Source organism: Rhinolophus sinicus, linkage group LG12 (genome assembly GCF_036562045.2).
Source record: "Rhinolophus sinicus isolate RSC01 linkage group LG12, ASM3656204v1, whole genome shotgun sequence".
In the NCBI taxonomy this organism is placed as follows: Eukaryota; Metazoa; Chordata; class Mammalia; order Chiroptera; family Rhinolophidae; genus Rhinolophus; species Rhinolophus sinicus.
Window position 1 is genome coordinate 43,948,259 of NC_133761.1, and position 16,454 is coordinate 43,964,712.

General features: G+C 47.9%; 1 protein-coding gene across 3 annotated transcripts in view; it reads right to left on the minus strand.

The window, feature by feature from the left end:
* The window catches only part of SIPA1L2 (signal induced proliferation associated 1 like 2), a 201,773-nt gene that overhangs the window by 3,783 nt on the left and 181,536 nt on the right, over positions 1-16,454 (minus strand). For 2 of the 3 annotated variants that reach the window (XM_019712888.2, XM_019712889.2), the window contains exons 19-22: positions 12,968-13,099; positions 2,779-2,832; positions 2,151-2,274; positions 1,184-1,265 (exon numbers count right to left, since the gene is read on the minus strand). In XM_019712888.2, the coding sequence (XP_019568447.2) occupies positions 1,184-1,265; positions 2,151-2,274; positions 2,779-2,832; positions 12,968-13,099 (392 nt within the window). The remainder of the gene's footprint in view (positions 1-1,183; positions 1,266-2,150; positions 2,275-2,778; positions 2,833-12,967; positions 13,100-16,454) is intronic. The other variant, XM_019712891.2, reaches the window with a different exon arrangement.

Sequence of the window (16,454 nt, forward strand, 5' to 3'; positions counted from 1 at the left end):
CACATGTGTGCACACAGGCACATGTCACACACACAGGCGCATACACACACAGGTACACTCACAGAAGCATGTATGCGTGCACACAGGCACACGTCACACACAGGCACACACATGTGCACACACAGGCACACGTCACACACAGGCACACACGTGTGCACACACAGGCACACGTCACACACAGGCACACACATCACACACACAGGCACACATCACACACAGAGGCACATATATCACACACGTCACACACAGGCACACATGTGTGCACACACACAGGCACACCTGTCACACAAGGCACACACATGTGCACACACACAGGCACACGTCACACACACAGGCACACATGTCATACAGATGCACACACACAGAGGCGTGCACGTGCACATACGCACGCTCTGCTCTGGCACCGACTCAGGCACTGTCTGTACCCTGGTCCAAGGCCGGCTCCCTCCCTGTGCGCTGGCTCAGCCATGACCCTCTCGCTTCACCCTCACCACTCCTTCCTTCCAGGCAAAATCATTTCCATCAGCAGTGAGACCCGCTGTAATTTCTCCCTTCTTCAACAGACAAAACCACGACGTGAGAAAACCAGGGGAGGGTAAGAAAACCCTGCCATGACACCTCCCCACCGCCCATCACCCCCAGCTGCTGCGCTCCACGCCACTTCCTGGGACAGCACGACGCCCTCCGGCACAGTGCTGGGTACACAGGCGCTCAGCACGAGAATTCTTTCCTTTCCTTTGAGGACTGACCTCGCTCACACACACTGATGTGAGGCGAGAAGCCCCGGGACTCACAAGGCGACCTGGCGGGAGTGCCGCAGCTTGGGGAGACCAGGCTTTCTGGCAGCAGCTAACTGCTCTCAGGTCAGCTCACCACGGGCACTGTGACCCACACCGGCCAGCCTGCTGCGTGTCTGCCTCACTGTCAAGACTGGCCACGGGGAGGGCTCACCCGCATGCAGTCATGTCTACTGGGCTCCTGTGTCCCTCTACAATGAAATCTATTAGCTGTGGACAGAAAACAGAATTTCACCTCAGGAGACTGTTTTCATTTACTGTTGGGTACTGAGGAGGGCAATTATTTTCCCTGAGTCACTTCATTTTTATTTCTAGTAGTTAGAAGGGGTTGACTGTGTACGAGAAAGACTTCTGAGAACGGATTTCAAGGAGGTTGCCTGCTTTACCTTCCGAAGGTCAGTCTGCAGCTGCCGAAGAATCAACTCCAGCTGATTGACTTTGCCAGTCAGTGTTGATGGTGCCCGCTCCCTGCAAATCAGGACAATTAGGAAGACACCAGCCCACAGCACCCAAGACCTTGCATTCAGAAGTTTTGTTGGTAAAATTTTCACTTAAAACTTTATTTCATGTGCTTAGAGCCCGGCAAGGAAATGACTACTATTACGTCAGAGCTGGAGTAGACAGATTGCTGCCTTGGTGGAAAAGCCCTCCAGGGTTTCTGTTGCTTTAAAACAAGGATTCAGACGCTCTCTAGGTATACACGTTGGTAAGAAAACAAAAGGTAGATTACCTCAGTGAGTGTAGCCAACCGGGACTCGGTAAATCCAAATGAAGTTGGGAAGCAAAACAAAGATTCAATTCCCCCAATTTGCTTTTCCCTGTCATTACCAAGGTGATTGTGCAGTTAACGTAACTGAAGTTCATAGAGAAGTTGGAATGAGGGATGGATGGCACAGATAAAACTATGTCGTCCATGGGCGATAAGCACGTCAAGAGCACAAGAGATGGCTCGTTCTTGACACACTTTAGTAGAAGGTGTGAGGCTGGGTGAAGACCAGGTTCTGGCAGGAAATGTGGCCTGGGCAGGTCAGCACGCTCGGCCTTGCAGGTGGCAGGCTGGTGGGTGCTGGCACAGTGATCAGGCAGCAGACATGACCCCAGTGAGCCTCAGCACCGTGGGCACGGGGCCACACATCCCAGCAGGCGGGACCCACCCACGGAGCAGAGCAGCTCAGAGCCATCCACCCGCAGGAGGGGAGCGGGTCAGTCCCATTCAGTCCCTTTCCTCGGTTCTGCAGGACTAGGGGAGGGCACACGTGGCAGTGGTCCCCTGGCTGCCCACGGTCAGCGGATCCCTGTCAGTCACGGGGGCCCTGGGCAGCCGAAGGCGGGGGCCTACAGGGGCTCACATACCCAGCGGTATCCAGGAAATCTTTGCCACTGCCTGGATCGACACACAGCGGCAACTCCTGGGCCCCTTCCAAGCCCTGTCGGTGGTGCATGTCTGTCAAGGTGCAGAAGGAGGACACTCTCTGGTCTGAGGAGGGAGACACAGAAGGAAGGTTTCGTGACAGCTCCAAGGCAATAGCTCCTCGTGGAAATGAACTTAGTAATTAAATAAAACCTTCCCGCCCCCAAGTCCGTTATTGCCCATTTTAAACAAAACAAAGAAAAACAAACTCAGGCAGACAGAAAGCATTCCGATTGGCTGTCCTGGGCTGGATGGCATACACACATCGCAGCCATGGGGACAATTAGCAGATACTGGATTTGCTGGAGCCAATTTTCTTTCTTCTCCCCACATCGCAACAAATGCCAGAGCTGCCAGTGGTGCATGAAGTTACGGTGCTGGACGATGACTTGGCTGACCTACAGGGCCTTGGGGATGGCCTCTCAATCTTTCCCCAAACCCAATGGCCAGGACACACCTCCCCTGGGCGTGCCCAACCCTCCGAGCACGAGTCACCATGCAGACGTGCAGACACATGAAACAGAAATGAAAGGTCACAGACTATCGAGCCCCGATGGCCCCGACAATCACCTAGGTAGGGTGTGTGGTGGCAGAGCAGCGCAAGTTCCTCATCTGAGTCAAGACCTGAAATAAGATTTAGAATTTTCCTATAAACACTTGTATCTTTGTGCGCTTGATAGCTTCTGGGGCCCACCTAGGGCCCAAGTAATGGGGTTCCTGTGAAATGCAGCTGTGTCCACTTGTCCATGCGTGTCTGTGCATATGTGCATGTGTTCTGCTAAACCAAGGAGCCCGAGAGCCTGATGAGGCAATGCCACACGCTGTGGTTCCATCACACGTCGCGTGTGGATGCATGGCTGTTGTGTGCATGCCACATGGACACATGCCAATCCGACAGTAAGATGACGTGACCACTGTGGGTTGGCTTAAAGGACCCACTCTGAACAGAAAGATGGTGGTGGTGACAGATGAGCTCCGTAATCTCACTAGAAACCTGCAGAGGACGATCTGATGGGAAGCAGTAACCATGAGCAGTGTGACTCCCCTGCTTTATCGGAGCACGGGGCCACTTCTCTTCTTGGCACCAATACCTCCACAGTCAATGATTTGAGAGCTAGGCAGGAAAGGGAATATAATATTCTTCTAAATCGGCACCGATTGGCCTAGCGCTGGTCCAGAAATGCTGGCTGGCACGCAGAAAGAAGTCCTGCTTTTGACGAGGTGGGGGTGAGAGCGAGGACTGCATTAATTACCCACTCCCCCACCCCTGGAGCCTCTCCCCTTGGTGCCTGAGCACGGAAGCACCTACAGTTGGAATCCGAGGGATACGGCAGGTGTATTAGTGCTGCGATGTCTTTTTCATATGATTTGATTAATGGCTGAGAAATTGCACTGGGGTCTGCATCAGGGGGGCTTTGTTCTTAATTTATCCCACTGTCTCCTCTGGCTGCTGGGCACGTTTCCTAGTGAGACTACCTGCTTGTCTGGTTTACGGAGGGTCACTCACTTCCCGTTAATTAGAAAGAATGGTGATGGTGGAGGCTGCCAGGGGCACAGGAGGGAAACCAGGCTGGAACGCCAGGGGCACCGGGCTGGAAGTGCCATCAGAGGCCATGCCCGCTGGACGCTGTGCTGAGAGTGCATGCACGTTCTCCGGCCACGCATTCCTCTGTCACATCGTGGCAGAAGTGTCCTTCCACTAGCACGTCTGTAAAGCTTTAAGGATGTCCTCCACACTTCAAATCTTCTCCAAGATGACAAACATCCCTGAGAGACCATCATGTTGTCAATTTGGTTTTGCATATGGTGAAATAACTAGTAATTAAGGTTCACAGCATACAGTGGGCACTGCCTCCTTCTCTACACATGACAGGATGTAGCTGGCAGAGGTGGGGGGGCAGGGATGATGGGGCATCCTGCTGTGGGGGAGGTGGGGAGGGTCGGGCTGCTGAGAGTCCAAGATAATCCTCTGCTCTGTGACAGCCCCAAGTAAGGGAACACGTCACACACACACACACACACACACACACACACACACCCAACAGCCGATATATTTTTATTCCACCATGAGTTCATTTCTGACAAAAAATGAATGTCAAAAGAAGATAGATAAAAAGTTTTTCTTACTTTTTAAAAGAGTTCCGCTGACTCATCTATAATTTATGCAAACTAGTGATAATTCAGTTAGCTCCTAACTGTCTAATGTGTTTGAGTCTGATGGTCCAGTGTAACTATACGGACGAACACATCTTAGTTTGCTTCATCTATTTTTACCTTAATTCATAAAATATCCACATATGTGACATAAACAGAACTTGCTACTGGCAGCTGTTCAAACATTCCTCGGGGACAAACAGGCCCTACTGGTCAGGTGGCGAGAAGCCGATGTAATGTAATGTCACAAAGAAGGTTTCACGTTGGATCCGAAAAGCTGGGAGGTGGAAATGCAAACAGAACATGGCCTGATTTGGTGCAGACACTAAACTGCTCTGTGACATGGCCCATCTTGGTGACCGTTTCCAGTGGAGGCTTTATTCCTCCCAGCTTATTTCTGTGATGATAAATACTCAGTAACTAACATGTCATTACTGACATGAAACCAAAGGACACGGCACAGCTGTAGGAAAAGGAAGGCGTGGGCGTACGGACCTCACGGAAACAGCTCCCACACTCCACAGAGACTCCCGTTTTTCCCTGTGCAAGTTAGTCAGCTAAGGGAATGGGGGACCAGGCATGGCCTGCATGTGAAACGATCACTCCCTTTAAATAATATTTGTTAAAAACCTTGTTTCAATGTCAGCTTCTCATGTGAGAGCATTTAGCGCTAAAAAGAGGATGAGCAGTCAGCTGGCCATCCCACACCAGCTAGAACTGAGATGGCAAACCAGCTGCTGGCAGAGCTGCCAGGACCCAGCCAGGCTGCTGGGGCGCCAGCCAAGGCCTGGATCCAGCGGCTGAGCGCCCTGAACAGCTGGTCGTATCTGACCAGGGCGAGGGACAGGAAAGCACATGTGCCAGGACACGTAAGGAGAGGCCACTAGACCTACGTCCACAGACAAAGCTGTTCTGGTATGTCTTTGCCACAACTACAAATTAAAGAAATGCTGGGGTTTTGTAAGTATCTTTAGGAAATTAAAGGTCTGATTCTGACAACTGGGCCTATCAAATTATAGAAAGTGGACTTAAGTGACTATCAGGGAAGAAAGAAAAAAAGGCTACACTGCTCTTTAAATGTAAAATGCTTTGGTTCAGGCCTTGTGCAGCCCGTTGAAGAAAGGTAATGAATGATTCAGAATCTGCCTCTGAGTAATGAACACAGAAAGTTCTGGAATTATTCTTCATTTAACATATAACCATTGCTCTTGACCTGAAACAATTTTCTTACTTTTGAGATAATTTAAGTCCATTTACTGTAGTAACTTTGCATTTTTCATCTAAGTAGCCAGCATTTTCGTTTCTATTTTTAAATTAATTATGTTACCTTAGGAGTTACACAGTGTCGCATTTTTTCTGCTTGTATATACACAATACACACACACACTCTCTCACATACAAACTTTATTAGTAGTTAAATATCAATAACTTTAACAAGTTTTATCAACTTTAAGGTGAAGCTTCACAACCGAAATAATTCTCATCATAAAAATACATGCTTATTATGCTCTGTTTAAGAAACCAAGGGTATACAGAACACAAATTAAAAGCATAAACTTCCATTTTTTCCGGAAAATACACTTATGTGGAACGTTTCATTACCCTCGTGATGCCTGATAATGAGTCGGGGCCTCTGCCTGTCTGGCACACAGAGGCTCACGCATGAGCTCTCGCACGTACACACACCTGGGAAGGTGGCACTAACACCACCAACCGAAGGAACTGCCACCCAGACTGGAGGGGAGGCCTTCTGTGGTGTGTGGGGCGTTGAAATCCACTGTCCGATCACCAGTTTGTAAATTTACCTCTTAAGCCTGTTTTCACTCAAAACATCATCCATTCCACAAATGCTCGACACACCAACTGCCTATTTCTGCTGTTTTGCTAAATGAGAACTCCGTTAGACCCTCGGACTTTTCAAGAGACTTCACTTCCCTCCTGCCTCACTGTTGGACCCACAGCTGCCTCTGTAGTTGGGTTTGTTCCCTTGACCAGACTTGAGGGGGAGGGAACCTAGTGCACATATGGTTCCTGGTACACCTACACCTGCCTCATTCTCCACGACAGAGGAAATGTGAGCATTACCAGGTGGCAAAGTGACGCTCGTAGGCATTACACAGACCATCACGTCTATTTAGGAGTTCTGATATGCAGAGGGCCACCTCCCGCCCCCAGCAAACAAAAGAACAGCACACGTTAAAACAAACTTGACCTGTGACTCCGCTAGTTCTCACACTCACAGGAAATGGGGGCCAGAAGCATGGGCTCTGATGAGGACGGCATCCTGCACTTGACTTACCCTCTCCCTCAGAGGCCCCTGAAGGAGTTCCCAAGTTTCTGACATCAGTTTTTTGGGTAGAGTTTGGTTGTCTATCTACTCACTTGTTCATTTCTTAGTAATGCTGCATAGTATTTCTCTTGTGGAAGCTTTTTTCTTCTTTTGCATAATTTCCAGTAAGCAAGTTTCCAGGAATTAGATTTCTGGTCAAAGGGCGGGTACATTTTTTGGCTCTCGCTACATGTTGTCATATTGCGGGGGAAAAAAGATGAATCATTTTATAATCTTTATGATGATACTAGCTGTATTCTTCATAGCTTCCCAGAGCTGTTGGATCATTTTTCATATTCAAAAGGGGTGAGCTGGTAACTCACTATTGTTAAAATCTGCACGTGTGGTTGACTGTTTCACAAGGAATTACTTGCTCGTGAGTCCTGTTCTGTGAACGGTGCGTCCACACGCCTTGACCATCTGTGTCCCAGGGGTTGGTGCATTTTGCTGGTTAAGTTCCTTCACTCACTTGAGATATCCTGGTTTTATCCATCACATTTATTACACGTCTTTCCTCATATTCTCATATTTCCCTTTTTATTTTAATGTTCTCTTTCAGGTTCATAAGAGATCTAAATATTTAAATACTTTTATTTGGCCATATAACATTTTGTATGTTTCCATTACTCCATAATTAAAGCATGACCATGCTTCCAAAATGGTAATCTTCCATTCTTTTTCTAGAAGTGACTTTTCTAATTCCTAAATCCAAATAGAGTACATAAATTCCCTCCCGATTGAACTCTTTAAATATATTCAGATTTCGGTCTGGCCTCTTTATTTTTCTTCAAAAGGTCTCATTTATATTGTTTGAATCATCGTTATGCTGTTTTAACTATTATTATTATTGATTCATAATAGACTTTTGTTGAACATTGTTCATCTATTTTACAAATGGATGCAATTAAGTTCTTTTAGATATTTGAATTGAAATTGTACTAAATCTACGAATTAATTCAGCAGGGACTGTCATCCTTACTGTAAGCTTTCTATCCACTCCGATCCTTACATACATTAGGACTTTTCAGTTATGAAAGTGTTCTTTTGAGTTTTCTCATTATAATTCTAATGATGGCTTAATTCCCCAAGAATTCATCATTTGATCTTTGTGCATCTCAGGCGTCCTTTATTACTGTAACAGTGAAGACTGTCTGAGAGACAGCTGTGTGCCTGTGCCACCCCTGGAGTCCGGGCTGGCTCTGTGATCTGCTTTGTCCAACACAATGTGGTGGATAGAATGTCCTGGGTCTTGAGAAATCATGTAACTTCTGCTTTTGTTCACCTGATTCCTCAAGTCACAAGAGAAGAAGCACCATTACTGTGCTGGAGACAGGAATCCATCCAGACACAGACATGAGCGAAGCTGCCTAAATGCTCCGGTCCCGCTGCCTCCAGTGGAAGGGCTGCAGCGCTGACCCCAGCTGATAGGACGGGCAGAACTGCTGGCCGAGCCCAACCAACCCCAGAATCAGGAGACCTAATAAATCGTTGCACTTTTTAGCCATAAACTTTGGGGTGGTCTGTTATACAGGAATAAGCAACTGAAAAAATTAATAATGCCTTGAAATGATGCTTATAAAAATAGAAAATATATTTTTAAATATCTTACCTAGTTACTTTATTTCACAATCTCTAATGATTTCCTTTTGGTCTTTCATATTTTCTAGATATAGAAGCACATCCATAAATACTTATTTACCTCCAAAATCTATTCATTTTTCCTTTGCATTCCTTGTTCAAATGTCAAGGATTCCAGTACAAAATTAAATGATGTGGTCTCAAAGGATACCCTTGTTTGATTTCTGGATTTAAGGGATATGCTTATAAACATTTTTCCATTAATTGTTACATAACTACTAGGAATGAAGTAGGTATTTTTTGTTAGGCTTTGAAGGTATCTCTCAAATCTTAATTCTTATTAGAAATAGGTCCTAATTATATTATATATATATCTTTTTGTGAAGTTGATATAACTTTTAATTACTTCATCTATTGTAACTTATAATTAAAAGTTTTCCTTTTATTAAACCAGCTAAACTCTTGCCAATAACAATGAATAATCTTTTAAATGTACTACCAAATTTCATCTAAGTTTTCTCACATCAATATTAATGACCAAGATTGTCTTATTTTGTGTGTGTGTGTGTGTGTGTATGTTATTAGGAAAGAATCCTATTATGTAATAAAGCTATTTCTGAAGTTAAAGAAAAATTTATACAAGGGCATCATTATTCTTTGAAACTTTGATGACAATTAACTGTAAATTTAGTTTCAGGTGACATTTGGGACTTGGGGATATTCTTAGGCAATTTTCAGTGCACTCCATGCTTTGGCCTTTGACTGTTTTTTCATGATCCCTTCCCCCTCTTCTTGTAGGAAGTGTCCAATTACCTTACTTACCAGATTTATTCCTATATAGCTGCTAGACATCCCTTAGCAACTTTTTTCAATCTCTCTATGTATTGTTAATGCTAATGTCCTTTGTCATTTCTAATATTATTCACTTGTATTTTTCATGTTCCGATCAAATTTATATTGGTTTATCCATATTCAAAGAAAATTGATCACTGATTTTTTTATTTATAAATTGCACTAAAATCTCACTTCCCAGTTTTTTAAAAAAATATTTGAATTTCTTTCCTTTCACAGATTTTGTAGAATGTTTTGGAAGTACAGTTAATTAATTTTCATGTTTCTTTTAAATTTAAATAAATGTTTCTGAAACAATACATTTTGTTTAAAGACTACTCTCTGGCTGTGGTCCAAAGATTTTAATAGGTACTGAGTTTCCCCGAAAATAAGACCTAGTCAGACAATCAGCTCTAATGCGTCTTTTGGAGCAAAAATTAATATAAAACCTGGTCTTATATTATGTTAGATAAGACCTGGTCTTACATTATAGTAAAACAAGACTGTCTTATATTAATTTTTGCTCCAAAAGATGCATTGGAGCTGATTGTCCGGCTAGGTCTTATTTTTGGGGAAACACGGTAGCATCTTTTTCATTATTACTCAGTAGAAAAGAAAAAGTGCTCATATGTTCCTTAATTCTTCCTAGCACAATTATTAAATATTTAAAATTTTCCAAATGGTTAGTTTTTTGCTTGTGCTTTCTTTCTCTTATTTAATCCTATTGTCACCGCCTTGTGCTCAGAAACGAGGTACGGGACGCTTGTCCTGTTTGATGCCCGTGCACTGAGGGCACTCACTCTCAGAATACTGTCTGCCTTATGTTCTCTGCGCCAACAGAGTTTAAACAGAGTTGAGTATCCACGGGGCAGAGGGATGAGGAACCTTTACTCTATTCTTGAATGGTACAGGAAAACCTAGATTCTCAAACTCACAGGTCCAGTGTCAATTTAGCTCTTAGACGAATACATCAGAAGCTGAAGCGTGGAGTGTAAATGAGGTTGACCGGTGGTGGTGGTGGTGGTGGTGGTGGGGGTACGTCTGCCCGGATGAAGTGTAGCACAGGCTTTACGGGGTCCATCCTGCAAATTCAGCTCTACTGACTACTTACGTCCAAAGCATGGGCACAGCGCTATTCCACAGAGGTCTGAGCTCAGTAAGGGGTCCTGAACTGCCTTTCTTAGTTTGTGACACCTTAGCAAGCACATGGGGATTTACTTGGACTATCTTTTTATGGTGTTTAGTCTAGCTCAGAAACGGCTCTGAGAACTGGTACAAAGAGATCAAGTCACAAGCAGGGCAAGCGGGTTAGTATCCAGGTGAAGACATTTCTCTTGAAAGTGCTAAGGCGACTGATCACACCCAGTCACCATCAGGCCAACCCCTGCCAGAGTGAAGCTGACACTGATGAGTCAAGGGTCTGGAGTTGCAAACTCGCAACTGACTTTTCCCGAGCTGACTACTGTCTCAGGTGTTATGCTACCCTACAGAGTGGCACGGAAAATTACTGAAATTTTTCAACACGACATTAACTCTCTCTGTATTTTCTGTACACATTGTCTGGAAACTTCTGGAAGGTCAGGTTTGCCTGCCCTGGCAAACAGCTTCCCAGACTTTGTGTTTCACTGAGCTGCCCATGTGCCTGCGGCACTGTCTAGTGGGGTATGCACATCATGTTTTTCCTCCTTTGTCCAGGGCTGCCCATTGCTAGCTGCACTTGAACTTCTGCTCAGAAATACTCTCAGATGAACAGAATGGGAGGCTTAGGACTGAAAGAAGCCTTCCAGGCATTTTGGAAATGGTCTTCAGTTTATAGACGGGAAGACTGCAGCCCCGAGCAAGGAAGCAGGCCCTCAGAGGACTGCTGGATGTTCAGTGCTGCCACCAAGTATGTGTGTCAGGGTAGTTAAGTGACTTGTCCAAAGCCCACGTCCCAGCAGCAGAGCGGCGATCACAGCCAGAATGCCGGGTTGATAGCTCAGTCATGGTGTGTGTGTTATTTTTCTCATCCACTCACTTGCCCCCCAGTTCCCTGAAAAGATCCACTTCATAGCAGCAATTTTATTCCGAAGGGGTGGAAGGCACCAAGCAAAGACACAAACGGGGATAGATATAGAGATTAGCTGATAAATTTTGTTTTAAACCTGAAAAATGAGCGCAAACTGCAAAAGGAGCTCAGAGATTAAAACCTAGGCTGTGAGCAGGGCTAGCTCACGGCTGCACAGCACCGTGTATACTTAATACCTACCTAGTCCCCTGTACCAGCTCTTATGTTTGTTATCTGGCCATGTGCTTAATAACGATAAGATAAAGAAAATAAGCAACCTTCCCATGAGAAACTCATTACCTAATAAGAAGAGACAGACTGAGTAACAGACTTCATGTGGGAAGTTTTGTGCAAGCACTTAGGCACTGGGGGGCACCCAGCTGACGCTCTTAGGCTCTCCTGGGGCAGCAGGAGAACACGGTGTATAAAGAACATGCTAGAGAAAATCTGCTACCTGCTGCCTGGGTGGCTGTGAACAGAGGTGCAGACAGCGTTCCCACCCTCGGGGCTGGGCCACATCACAGCTAGGCCAGTGTAGGGAGCCGGGAAAGAACGTTTTCTGAACACCTAAGCCACTTCGGTGGTATCAGGGAAGGAAGCTGCCTCGGGAACAAGGACTTTGTGGAGCAGCGAACCCAAAAGCAGCCTCACGCGCTGTTATGGCAGCAGTAAGAGCCTGTTCATTCTGCAGAAATGTGCTGACAGAGCTTCCCTCTGTCTGTCACGGGAGCTGAGTGTCCCTCGTGCCTCGTGTCTGTGTTAACTACAGAGTAGTCCCCCTCCCCAAGCATAGGGCCCCTCTAGCAGAGTAAGCTTGAGGGGGAGCAGTTACTGCAGCCACCCCCCACTTCTGCAGCAGCCTGACCAAAGCACAGCTGCTGCTCCTGCGGGAGAATCCAATTGCATTTCCTGAAGCCTGGACATTGGGGCCAAGTGACCAGAGACTGAGAAGGTGAGTAAAGGGTGGGGGAGAGAGACGGGCCACTCAGACGGCTGTGGCCCTTCCTGTGGGGACGCACAGCATATCCTCACACATGGCCTTAGTACAACGACCCTGCCTCCTTTGTCAGTTGTACCGTCACCCCAGGGGCAGGAGCTGTCATCGTAGCAGGTGGCAAGAAGTCACCATCCTGGGTCACTGGCTGCGCACCTACCCACATGTGAGATCCTGAGCATGCAAGTGAAGCCAGCATCTTCCTTGTTTGCTCACCTTTACCTGCGAGCTGGAAAACAGAGCAGCTTCAATCTCCTAACGTCCCAAAAGCAAACATTGTGGATGGCCGTATGGCGGCTGGAAGGGCCCTTAGAGGTCAGCTGGTTAGAGCTGGCCCAGCCACCCTCACCGACCACACCGTCTGAAGGGGACGTTGAGGCCCACGCCGGCAGGGGCAGATGGTCCCAGCACCTTCCTTTCCTCCAAGTCACCGGCCGCCCGGCCGTAGGCGTGTCCTGCCCCAGCAGGCAGCTTCAAGCTCTGAAGGGCTCTGCTGTTATCTCCCCTCACCACGCTGGGAGGAAAGACATAATCTGCACCTTAAATATTCACCTCTGTGGTTCAGGTAAGAACACAGAAGTCCGAGAGGAAAAGTAACTTGCCCCAGGTCACAGCTGTGCCTGAACTGGAATATAGGTTGGGATCCTTTGCCCATTTCACTAAAGGACATGGTCTCCCTAAGGAAGTGTCCTGAGTCACAGCTCAAGCCTTCCCGCCTCGTTTTCATCCTCACAGAGGAGCCAGCACCCAAACGTTCCCCCAGACAGCCTGAGGACAGACGCGTTCCCCAGGTTGCCACCTGGGCCCGGAGGCTGTGAGTCTTTACCTTCAAATGCCCGCGCAGCGTCCACGAGGTGGGACCAATCCAAGCCCGTGCCCGCGTCCGGGAGAGGCATCAGGCCAGGGTCTGTGCACTTGGATTTGTCCGACAAGGACCCGTCGGAGAACCAGAACTCACCTAAATGAGACACACCAGTCAGTCAGGACGCAGCACAGGGCACCGGCCGCCTCCCAGTTTGCCCCAAAGGAGACCTTGTGCTGCAGTTACCCCAACGGCACACAGCTGGAAAAACGGAGGTCTGTAAAAATGCCACGACCTACAGACTCACTTAGAGGTCAGCCAGCCCCAAAGGCCGGGGTGGAAGGAGATTAGATTCGAGCCTTTGCACACATGGGAACCTGGCAGAAGTTTCTTCCAGGGCAGGCCTCTCTGAGGACACACATCTGAGTGTTACTGGCCACAGGACACTGTCCTGCCTACTCCAGGATGACAGTCCCCCTTCTAAAGAGTGTCCCAAGCTTCTGTTGTACAGAGGGTTGGTGCAATCTCTCTCTAAACAGGAAGTCTGACAAGCGTGCTGCAGAATGGTTATCTAAGCTGAGCACCCAAATTCGAGATGCCTCAAATATCAGTTTATTATAAAAATGCAGGAAGACTAACTTTGTTTCCATTATTAACGAAGAAGAAAGAGACAGTATTTTACATGCTAAGCACAAAGACGGTGGCTGGATTGCTTTGCTGGCTTAATGAGGTGGCTGCGTCCCTGGCTCAACCAGAATGTTCCGTGGTCTTCCGCTGTCTGGACAAACGGGGCTTTTACAATTCTTTTTCTCTTTAAACTGTCATCACAGGCCCTTAAGTGTTTCTGTCATTAACACTAGCTGTTCAGAGCCAGGGACACATTTTCAAAAGGCTTCCACTGGACTTTCTCTTTCATGCCTTTTCTGAACCTGCCTGGAACCTTGCATGCAGCTGCCTGTGAACACATCTGAGTAATTAGACCAATCAAAATAATGACCACCTGGCTGTCTGAGCCTGCAATTACGTTAAGTAAGGGACATAATTAACTGAATGCACCTGTAATTTTTGTTCCCACATCCTTTCGGGTCGCTGGGAAATGCTGGCATCTGGACTGAGACAGCGCCTGTCATCTGGCCTTGGAGGGACACTAGAGTCCCCGCTCTCAACACCATTCCCATGCAGCTCTCAGCCGACCTCTAACAGATGCAGCTAACCCAGTCAAAAGGCTCTATTTTAAATACGGCCCCGCGCAGATGTGGTAATAGTCCACCAACCTCATCCCAGCCTCCGTTTCCAAGGGAACCCAGGGATGGATACTGGTTAGCACCATTCCCGCCACTCTCCCCACGTGCAGCGCTCAACTTCTTTGAAATAACCACCACTCCTATGCGTTGTGTGTGTGTGTGTGATGTATTCTGTCCACGGGCCCAGGGGTGAATAGGAGCCCAAGGAAGCAGCAAAGCTTGGGTGGGAGCTGGGTGCGGGGCAGTCCGCTCTCAGTTTCCTCTCTGAAGCCCCAGCTAGCCCTCAGCAGAGGCGGGGCCAAACCCGTCCCAGGTCCCGGTCTGAGGCTCAGCCCCTGGGCAGAAAGCAAAGGAAGCCCAGGGACTGTCAGTCCCTGGCGAAGCGCTTCCTTTGTGTCTCCAACACATGGGCTGCTTTACTTGGAGCTGGCTCTCATTAAGTAACCAGGTGGCAGTTACTTAGGTCACTAACTCCCAGGTGATGAGCTGCTTCAGGAATGGGGCAGGAGTGTGGCGGCCCTGGGAAGGGTGCACGTCCGGGCAGGCTGGAAGCCGGTGTGCATGGGCCCTGCCCTCGCCCTCCGCCTTCCTTCCCTCGTTGGAGAGGAAAGCATTGGAGTGAAAATGACTCGGGATGAACAGTTCCACAGCAAGTACACTCTCAGCTTGGTTTTGTTAAGAAATGCCGACTTGAGGATTTTCTTTGCCTTTATAAAGAAACAATCCTTCACCTGAGCTGTGGCAGCTGAAAGCCTACAATCGGACCTAAGGCACACTATGTGCTGTTCACTTTCCTCCCTGATACCACCGGACAACATCCTTACGGGCTCTACCAGGAGCCAGGTGGAGAGAAAAAACGAGAGGAAGGAGGGACACATGCAAAGACAATGGAGGGGACAGGACCAACCGACTCGGTGGCTGAGTCAGGGGATGAGGTGCGAGGCTGGTCCCCTGCTCCCGCTCCCGGGTCTCCTGCAGCTGTGAGCGCAGAGCCATCCTCCCCAAACACCCAGCGGAGTCTGACAGCGGAGACCCGCCAGTCCTGGGCTGAAGAGGGAAGCTTTGACTCTTCCTGAAGTTAGTTCCATGGTTGGTAGCCATTTGTCATTGAACCAAGGCACAAATCTGAATCTCAGTGGCCGGGAAGCTGATGCCTAGTGAGCGAGCGGGTGAGTGGGCCCAGCATCCCCACGGCAGGGCAGGCCCCGTGGCTCCACAGGCCTCGCTCGCGGCCTTGCACCAGCTCACGCAGGCCACATGCAACATGGCCCTCTGCTGTGGGATCTGGGAAGGTCTCACTGGGTGGTAAGGGTCACAAGCTCCCGGCATCCTTCTGACTTCCTCCAAGGTTTATAGGGAACAAGGAGCAAAAGGGGGAGAGTTTGTGACATTTCTTCTTCATTACAAACTCTTATCCCCTCTCCCCCAACTGTGAGTGGGACTTCCGTGTTCATTTGATACCATGGAGCTGGCAAAGACGATGCGAAGATTACAAGAGTCCATCCCTCTCGAGCTTATCTGGAGCGCTACCCACTCCCCGTCTACCTGTGGCGTAGCTATGAAACGACTACCGCATGCCTAGTGATGGGGAACAGCAATGGATAAGAGAGACAAGGCCCATTCCGCACGAAGCTTATGTTACAAACGCGGAAAGAGACAATAAACAAGTAAACACAAACATGCAAGCAGTGACAAGTCTTTCAAAGAAAAGAAAACAGGCTGATGAGACTGAGGAGGCTGATGGCGTGCTTGGGGAAGGCCCATCTGAGGGGATGACAGTCGCCGAGACGGGACTGACGAGCAGAGTTCCGCGAGAAAGTCTTTCAGGAAGTGGAAGGGTCCTAGTGTCCATGACAACCACTTTAAATCAGGAAGAGCTGCTTACATCCTCTCGGAATTATCCAAATGAAAAGGACCTAAAACTCCCCCCAAGGCTTGGAAAACCATATAACTGAAAAAAAATGACCATCTCTCTTTCTTTGTCTGAGGTCCCAAACCACCAAAAATCCTTTATAATACCTTTAGCTGAAATCAGGTATCACTACTGCCATCACCGAAGAGATATTTATAAGCGTCTACTATCTTCCGGATCCCACCAGGTACAATATTTGCACTAGGGGTAGAGTAAGTCACGGGTTCTGCCCTGTATGAGCCCAGTCCATAGCAGAAGAACCCTAATGCTGCTGGTCTGGTGGGGTTTGGGTGAGGTCTGCACACCCAGCTGTCCCAGGGCACCACGGCGCATGGCATGGCAGCCATACCTAGAC